Here is a 9,964-nt window from a genome sequence, read left to right as displayed (position 1 = left end):
ACAAAAAAAACCCACCCCAACCTAGAATAGGTCTAACTAGGGCAGTGATGGCTAACCTTTTTGTCCTCGCGTGCCAAAAGCGACACACCCATAATGCAATGTGCACGACACACACACCACAGGCCCCACCTCCTGCGCATGCGCACGGGATGCCCCCCGCAAATAAACAAGCGACTCCCCCTCCCAGCCCGTTTTGGGCCTAGCATGCCCCCCTGAAGCCTCCTGGGACCAAAAATGGGGCACGGAGGGGGACGCTGCTCCCCCCCATGCTTATGCGCATGACCCCACCTCCCCCTTGCGCATAAAAACAATCTTAAAAACCTAAAAATCAGCTGGTTAGCGGGAGGCGCATGCGCATGTACAGTGGACCTGAGCTAGGCGGCGGCTTGTCTGCCCGCAGAGAGGCTGTGCACACCTGTGGCACGTGTGCAGGGTGGGTTCCCGCCAGTTCTAACCTCAAGAGGTTCCACAAATCTACCGTGCCGTTTAGAACTGGTTCCAGCTCCCTCCCCCCGCCCGTCTGCACATCATCAAGATGAAGAGCGAGAGGAGGAATTCTGGGAGTTGAAGTCCACAAGTCTTAAAGCTGTCAGGTTTAAACACCCCTGGGTTTTTTTTTCTAAAGGGTTAGGGGTACAAGAGTCTTGTAACTTGACAGCTTTAAGACTTGGGTGCTTTAAATGCCAGAGTTCCTGAGCCAACATGACTGGAGAAGGAATTCTGGGAGTTGAAGTCCACAAGTCTTAAAGCTGACAAGTTTGAACACCCCTGGGGTGTTTTTTTTCTAAAGGGTTAGGGGTGCAAGGGTCTTGTAACGTGACAGCTTTAAGACTTGCGTGTTTCAAATGCCAGAGTTTCTGAGCCAACATTTTGGTTGCTAAGCAAGAGCGTTGTTAAGTGAGTTTCACCACATTTTACAAGTTGGCCACGCCCACCCAGTCACATGACTGCCAAGCCACTCCCACCCAGTCACATGGCTGGCAAGCCACTCCCACCCAGTCACATGGCCGGCAAGCCACTCCCACAAAACAGGCCACACCTACAGAAGAAGTTCTAAAAAATTTTGAAACCCACCACTGACCAGGAGCCATAGGTTTTCCCCACACAGAGCTAGGGCAATCATACCTGGTACATGAAATGACCTCTAAATATCATCAAAGAATGACAATAAACTAATTGTTGCCATCTGGAGAGCATCTGGATTCTTGCAAGATAGGATAGGTACCCTACCGTTGTTACAGATCCCTATTATTCTTTTTTTCTGTAGTTTGGACCTTGATTCTGAAAAACCTCATTATTTCGTGACATTAGGACTACAAACAATAATTGTGTTGTCCTGTAGATTTCTCAGTCTGTATATGAACAAAGTTTATGGCTTAGTGTGGTTTGTGACTTAACATGACGGGTTGGATGAAATGTCCAGCTGGGCTCAGTTCCAAGTGGGGGAGCAAGACACTGGAAACAATGGTGGCTGTTTGAAAAAATGGTTTTAATGGTGGACAGGAGCACATGATTTGAGATCCTGGGCAAAAAGCCACATGGGTGAGAGATAGAGATAGATTTGAATTTGAGCTTGTATTCTGATTGATTCTCAGACTCCCATGGGGCCACGCAGGGGTAACTCTGCAGCAGTGGTGGCAGTGGTGGGTTTCTGCCGGTTTGCACCGGCTCAGGAGAACCAGTTGGTGAAATTTACAGATCCGGTGAGAGGAGGCTCGACTGGACCCGGAAGTAACTTCCAGAACACCTGCCCCGGCCCTGTCGCTTGCTTGCTCACTCCTACCCGTCCGGAAGCCGCTCCATCTCTCGGTTCCCCCCCCCCCCCCCCGCCCGTCCACACTATACTAGCCCAATTCAGTGTCAAGTCCCATACCTGGGAGTGGAGGTGGTGAACAGAGAAGCATGGAGAGGTCCAGCGGCACAATCCACCAGACAGCAGCAGCAAGCTCAGGAGTTTTCTACTTGATTCCCTTCTGTCTTGCCTCCTCTGATCTCCCAAACTTTTTTCTCCAGCGTGTGATAGCTTTCTACTGGATTCCCCTCTGTCCTGCCTCCTCCGACCTCCCAAACTTCTTTCCCCAGTGTGTGATAGCTTTCTACTGGATTCCTCTCTGTTCTGCCTCCTCCGATCTCCCAAAGTTCTTTCTCCAGCATGTGATAGCTTTCTACTGGATTCCAAGTACGGAAAACACGTGAAAAAATGGCACAAATAAATGGATAAATATAGGCAAAACGTAGCCATAAACACATGAAATGAGAACATATAAATGGGGACAGTAGGACAGGGATGGTAAGCACGCTGGTATGCTTATGCACGCCCCCTTAGGGACCTCTTAAGAAATGCGTAAGGTCCACGGTAGACAGCTTAAGGTAAAAGGTACAGGGGTTAGAGGAACTAACAACAGGATCGGGTAGGGTGTTGCACACATTTACTATTGCTGAAATCGTTTGTCCTGCAATCAAGAGTAGAACAGGTTGCATTTAGTTTGCATCCATTGATAGCCCTTGTGTTATTGCAGTTGAAGTAAAAGCAGTCATCAACAGGTAGGACATTATGGCAGATTATCTTGTGCACTAAACTCAGGCTGGAATGTAGATTGCAGGCCTAAAATTTCAAGCCTGGTGGTACTGACCGTTTGAAGTGTCAACAAGCACTGAAAAAAACTGGCTTTTGACTGGTTTTCACATTTTAAGACTTTTGCAGCCTACCTGTGGTCACATGATCAAAAGTTGGTGCTTGACAACTGGCATATATTTATAAATGCCAGTTGTTATATATTTAGTTGTACTGTCCCAGTATAATGTGGTCACCTTTTGTACCTTCTTAGCCGACTTCGAACAAGCCAAAGACAATGTGAGGAGCTGGATTCTCTTTAAAAAGGACATGATTCCCTTAGCAATTTAAGTGATTCGCTTAACAACCGGGCCCAAAAAGGTCATAAACGGGGCAAAATTTACTTAACAACTGTCTCACTTAGCAATAGAAATGTGAGGCTCAATTAGAATAGAATAACAGAGTTGGAAGGATTAACAGATTGACAGATTAACAAAGTTGGACGGGACCTTATAGGTCATCTAGTCCAACCCCCTGCTTAGGCAGGAAACCCTATACCATTTCAGGCAAATGGTTATCCTGTACATGGGAAACAGGAATCAAATGTAACACCTGAAATGGATTTGGGAATTGTTAGAAATCCACAAATTGAATATAAGTCAACCGTATGTCTTGGCTTCTAAAAAATTGGCATTTCCAAACCTCAGGAATGAATAATAATTCTGCTATATTTTTACTTTGATCTGACTCCTTCCCTTTTGGAGTAGTGTGTCCCTGGCAGCTCATTTAAACAAGCAAATAAACAATTTAGAAACCTAACTGGAACAGTTTCGGAGAAAGCCAAGAAGGAGGAGGAGAAAAATCATGAAAACAAATTGTGTCCAAAAAGGACAACTTGAGAAGGATAGAGATGCCTGTATTTTTTTAAAGTTATCTGAAGACATACCATAAAAATTAGATTTGCTCTCTGCTGACACAGAAGCATCATCTTAAATTGCAGGGAGCATGATTCTGGATGAACATCACAAAAAAAACGTCCTAACCATAAGAAATTTGGTGGTGGAACTAATTATAAGCAATTATCCAGGGAATCTGTGATTTCCACTTCATTGTTTGGGGTCAAACAGAGGCTGGATAGCCCGCCACCTTTCAGATATACAGTATTTTATTTGGACCATCACCCCAGCCAGGGGTGAGATTCAGCCAGTTAGGACTGTGCTAATTTTACATCTGGTTCACTGAACCAGTAGTTGCAAGGACTGGCTGGCCCCGCCCTTGCCACCCTATTCCTCCCAGGAGTCCCCATGCGGCCTGTTTTGGATCCCAATAAGTGCAGGGCACACGCAGAGGCTCTGGGAGGGCGAAAAATGGGCTTCCTGGAAGTTCTGGAAACAGGTCCTACTGTACAGCGCAGTGGAGTTGCCATGGTAACGGCTTCACAGTACAAGGGGGCTCCCTCTGGTAAGGGGGAAAATCCAACATTCAAAATTACATTTGGTCCAGACATTTCCCCCTTATAAATAAATACCCGGGCAACGCCGGGTTATCAACTAGTTCCTAAATAAAAAAAGAAAAGCTCTTGAAAGAAGTGTTTGTTTGCTGTAGTGGTGTGGTTTTTTAAAAAAAAACACAAGTTGGCAATGAGTAACTCCGCCTTCAAACTACCCCTGTGTTGTTGTTGTTTTTAATTATTTTATTATTAAATTTGCTTGCCACCCATTTTGCTGCAAAGAAACACCGGATGGCTTAAATCAGGGGTGTCCAAACTTGGGAACTTTAAGACTTGTGGACTTCAACTCCCAGAATTCCCCAGCCTGGGGAATTCTGGGAGTTGAAGTCCACAAGTCTTAAAGTTCCCAAGTTCGGACACCCCTGGCTTAACTGAATGAACCCTGAACAGATATTCATTAGCCACAGTGTGGTTCTGTTTTTGTGTGCTTCTTATGTTGTCTTTTTTTTAAAAGAACATAAATAAATAGAGCAAGCTGCAAGGTAAAGATATAGAAATACCACAACTATTTTTTATTCGTCTTCTTCTTTTTAGTAGTAATATGTATAAAAATATACACCTGCGGCCTTCCCCTCTGTAAAAGTAAGTGGGAAAAACACTTCCGTTTCTTTTTGCTCTAAAGTTTGATAAACTTTAGAGATAGTAAGCTCTAGAGAGTTGGTTACAATCTGTTTCTTTACAGAAGCATATCATTAACCGAACAGGCATCTCGGAGCCGCCAACGCGAATACACTGGGGGGCTACTGTAACTCCAAAGTAACTTTGCCGACTTGAGATTTAACTTCTGCGCTCCTGCCAGGCCCCAAAATATCAGTGCGAGTTGCATAATTGCCTTGATAATACCAATTAGCCACCAGGACCTCGGAGAGACAAAGCTGGCGCAGGTGAAATTAGTTCACTGCCAAAGAAAAGGGTAATTTAGCATCCTCTTGATTTCCCAGGGTGCTCCCTTTGCCCGTAGAGATCTCGGAGAAACTTTTTCGACAAGTAAAAAAAAACAGCGGACAGTGTCAACTTTGTTTGGAAGTACTGATCTACTCAAGGGGGGGGGGGGAAATGGGATGTGAAGAACCCATCATGGAAGGCACGGAAGAGAAGAATTTAGGGGGGGAAATTGTCTTTTGATCAAGAGACATTTTGTGAAGGTCAACATCTATCAAGATGTTGTTGTGAGAGACCTGTTTATACAGGTTAACAGAGTTGGAAGGGACCTTGTAGGTCATCTAAGCCAAACCTCCCCCCCCCAACCAAGCAGGAGACCCTACACCAGGGGTGTCCAAACTTGGGAACTTTAAGACTTGTGGACTTCAACTCCCAGAATTCTGGGAGTTGAAGTCCACAAGTCTTAAAGTTCTCAAGTTTGGACACTCCTGCCCTATACCATTTCTGACAGATGGCAGTCCAGTCTCTTCTTGAAAGCTTCCGGTGATGAAGCTCCCACAACTTCTAAAGGGAAGCTGTTCTATTGGTTAATTGCTCTGCCAGGAAATTTATTTTTATTTCCAGGTTGAATCTCTCCTTGATCAGTTTCCATACGTTATTCCTTGTCTGCCCTCTGGGTGCTTTGGAAAATAGCTTGACTCCCACCCCCCCTCTTTGTTGTTGTTAATTGCGAAGTCGTGTCCGACCCATCACAAACCCACGGACAATGTTCCTCCAGGCCTTCCTGTCCTCTACCATTCTCTGTGGAGTCCATTTAGGCTGATGCCTACTGCTTCAGTGACTCCATCCAACCATTGTTCTCTGTCGTCCCCTCCTTTTGTCCTCAATCTTTCCCAGCATGAGGCTCTTCTGCAGTGAGTCCTTCCTTCTCATTAGGTGGCCAAAGAATTTGAGTTTCCCCTTCAGGATCTGGCCTTCTAAAGAGCAGTCAGGGTTGATCTCTTCTAGGACTGACCGGTTTGATAGCCTTGCAGTCCAAGGGACTCGCTGGCGTCTTCTCCAGCACCATCGTTCAAAGGCCTCCATTCCTTGGCGCTCAGTCTTTCTTATGGTCCAACCTTCACAGCCATCCATTGCAACTGGGAAAACCATAGCCTTGACAACCCCTCAAATATTGGAATACTGCTACCATGTCTCCCCTGGTCCTTCTCTTCACCAGACTAGCCATAACTGTAACTGTTCTTCATGTTTTAGTCTCCAGTCCCCTAATCCTCCTGGTTACTCTTCTCTGCACTCTTTCCAGAGTCTTAGCATCTTTTTTTAATAGTGTGGTAACCAAAACTGGATGCAGGATTCTGGGAATGGTCTAGACACGTTTTCAAAATTTTGAGCTTTGTCCATTGGCCTCAATATACTTTCCATCTGTGAACTGGTTTTCAGAGCATTTTCTCTGTTTTGAACAGAATACAGGTAGCCCTCCACAGGCAACTGTTTGTTTAGTGGCCGTTTTAAGTTACAACGGCATTGCAGAAAGTGACCTCCGACCCATTTTTCTCACTTGTGACGGCATGATCCCCATGATCAAGTGGACAAAATTTGGAGGCTTGGCAACTGGTTCATATTTATGACCGTTTCGGTGTCCCAGGGACATTTTGAGACCTTTTGAGACCTTCTGACAAGCAAAATCCACAGGGAAGCCAGATTCGCTTAGCAAATGTGATACTAACTTAACAACTCCAGTGACTCACTTAACGACCGTGGCAAGAAAAGATCACAAAAGGGGGCAAAGCTCACTTAACAACTGTCTTCATTTAGCCACAGAAATTTGTGACATACATTAGGCATACAACATGTAACCGTGTTCCAATATACTTTCAATGTGGGAACATCTAACAACCCCAAAATATGACTGCTGTACTTAAAAGGTCACATCCTCATTCTTCTCCTCATAATCATGTCAACAATTCAACCCATTTGGGTCCCAGACCAGTTTTCCCAACTACCTGATTCAGTACCCAGAATTCCCCGGCCAAAAGGACCTCGACCTATGACCGCAATTGAGCCCAGAAATTGTTAAGTGAGGCACTTTTTAAGTGAATTTTGACCCCCTTGTACAACCTTCCTTGCCCCAACCGTCAAGTGAATCACTGCGATGGATAACTTAGTAAGTTGGTTGTTGAGTGAATCTGGCTTCCCCTTCGACTTTGCTTGTCAGAAGGTCGCAAAAGGTGATCCCATGACCTGGGACACAGCAATGGTCGTAAATATGAGTTTCCAAGCATCCGAATTTTGAGGCTGTAAAGGTCGTAATTGTGAAAAGCTGTCATAAGTCACATTTTTCAGAGCCGTTGTAACTTTGAACAGTCCCTAAATGGACTGTTGTATGTTGAGGACTACCTGTGTGGGTATGTATGTATCTATGTATGTCTGCATATATAGCTTTAGATGATAGATTAGATAAATTAGATGGATGGATGGATGGAGGTAGGTAGGTAGGTAGAGATAGAGAGATAGGTCGGTAGGTAGATATAGACAGACAGACAGCAATATAAGATAGATGATAGATAGATATAGAGATAGATAAATAGATAAATAGATATGTAGAGATAGATAGATAGATAGATGATAGATAGATAGATAGATGATAGATAGATAGATAGATAGATAGATAGATAGATAGATAGATAGATAGATAGATGGTAGATAGATGGATGGATGGATGGATGGATGGATGGATGGATGGATAGATAGATAGAGAGAGAGAGAGATAGATAGGCAGGCAGGCAGGCAGGCAGGCAGGCAAATAGGTAGGTAGGCAGGTAGGCAGGTAGGTAGAGATATATAGAGAGATATAGATGTAGACAGAGATAGATAGATAGATAGATAGATAGATAGATAGATAGATAGATAGATAGATAGATAGATGATAGATAGATATAGAGATAGACAGATATAGATAGATAGAGGGGGGGGAGACAGAGATAGAGATAGATAGATGATAGATAGATAGATAGATAGATAGATAGATAGATAGATAGATAGATAGATGATAGATAGATAGATGATATATATATAGATGAAATTCTTTTGAGAGCAGGCATCACAATTTCATTTTTTAATGTGTGCCAGTGTGTTCACAGAAAACAGAAAAAAGCGACAATAAAAGTTCTCTTCTTGTCTCCTTTCCCTTCTCTTTCTCTTCTCTCCCCTTTTCTTTCTCCTCCTCTTCTCTCCCTTCCCTTCTCTCTCTTCCCTTCCCATTCGTTCCCTGCCCATCCCATCCCATTTTATCTGCAAATCTGGCCCTTTCACAGAACTGCACGGGCTGCTGCCTTTTGGACCGGCTGAAGCTTCTGGATACTTTTCAAGGGCCGCCATTTTGGGGACTCAAGGATACTCCAACAAATAATCGGCTTGCAACCATCAACCACCTCCCTTCCTATATTATCTGACATTTTCTCTGGAAACCCTCTTGGTTTTCCAATGAAGGATTTTTGGAAAAAAAGAAAAGACTTCGCTTTGGCCAGTTGCTTGAAAAAAAGCCTCTTTTTATTTTATTTTTTACAAACATAACAATTACACATTCCCTTATTTCGTCCCTTATTGCCCAGGCTGTGAGAAGAACTCTGCTGTTTCTGTCCATTAGAGATGTTGTTATGCTAGAAGAGAATGTGTGCAAAGTCCTGTGGAGGCTTGTTTCTTCAAATTTCCGGTTGTCAGGTTCATGCTTTGCTGGGAACAGTCGCAGACTGACTTTTTCTTTCTTTGGGCGATTTATTCCTGGGTTAGGGACTCTCTTTACCCATCCAAATCTCACTGGCATTTGCCAAGGTGTATGCGCAAGGCACCCTGGGCAGACATTGTGAGATAACGGGAGAACTCTTCCGACATGTTGTGAACAAAAGGATGTGGCAACACGTTGTCATAGTAGTGATGACTGATTGGTTTCCCATTTAGGTCATACAAAAAGGGCCAGAAGCCATAGAGAGTGATGTCGTCGCAGAACTCCAGGGCAAAACTGGTGAACATAAAGCCAGTGGACAGGCGTATTTCCTTCATCCTTTTCAGTTTCCAATACGTATCGAGGGCAGACAGGTAGTGTGGGTGGAGAAAGAATACCCTATGGGCCTGGCCGACATCCTTCATGATGCTTATAACATGGTAGCTGACTTTAAGATGATAATTAAAGGATAACGCCGGGATGAGGAAAAGGGCGTTTGGGTAGGCCCGAAGAGCGTCGATAAAATCCGCCGGAGAGCCCACCAAATCTTTGAATCTTCAAAAAAAGAAAAAGAAAAAAAGAGGAGAGAGAGAAAATCCCAAAAGGAAAACCACACCCTCGACCATCCGAAGCACGTGTGAACGAAACAGATTTGCGGGGGTAGGTGCCCATTTTGATTTTTTTTTTTTAGCTGTAGGAAGCACACACACTCCTCCTAGAAGAATGAAATATTTTGGGAAATATTAAAAATGCAGAATATTTTATTTCCCTAAAGGAGAAATGGAGAAACATGCTCTTAAAGACAGAAACCAGCCCCAGTTTCCCTGCCCCCCAAGCAGAAACGGAGGAAGCCAGTTTTTAGAAATGCAGATTTGGTAATCCATTCAGAAAGACTGGGTCATGGAGAGAAGGTTTGACATCACGGCAATAAAGTCACAGAGGAATGGGTCTCCACCAGCGGTGAAATCCTCTGAAGTCTGCTACCGAGCGTGCGTATTGTGTGCATGCAGTGCACTCGCGCAGGGCTAAAAAATGAACATTTTGAAGCCTTCTGAGTCTGCAAAGCTAAGTAGAACAGCAAGGGGGAGAGGGGAAATCTATGATCTAATTAGGTAGAAAGCTGGAAATCCAATGATTCTAGCTAATATAAATCGCGCATCACATCTAATTGTTGGAAATACCGGTTCGCCTGAAGCGGTAGCATTTTTTGACTATCGGTTCAGGCAAACCGGTAGCCTTTTTTACTACTGGTTCAGGTGAACCAGTCCAAAACAGTAGCATTTCACCCCTAGTCTCC

The 9,964-nt window shown here is 44.2% G+C and overlaps 1 protein-coding gene across 1 annotated transcript in view; it reads right to left on the bottom strand.

Moving 5' to 3' along the window:
- Positions 1–8,492: 8,492 nt before the first annotated feature.
- LOC309401078 (alpha-N-acetylneuraminide alpha-2,8-sialyltransferase-like) overlaps positions 8,493–9,964 on the bottom strand; it is a 43,639-nt gene continuing 42,167 nt past the window's right edge. The window contains exon 7 of the mRNA XM_081970022.1: positions 8,493–9,222. Coding sequence (XP_081826148.1) covers positions 8,760–9,222 — 463 coding nt within the window. The 3' untranslated portion in view covers positions 8,493–8,759. The remainder of the gene's footprint in view (positions 9,223–9,964) is intronic.

The sequence above is a fragment of the Natrix helvetica genome, assembly GCF_964273705.1.
Source record: "Natrix helvetica genome assembly, chromosome: Z".
NCBI classification, from domain to species: Eukaryota; Metazoa; Chordata; class Lepidosauria; order Squamata; family Natricidae; genus Natrix; species Natrix helvetica.
This window is presented reverse-complemented; position numbering and strand designations above follow the sequence as displayed.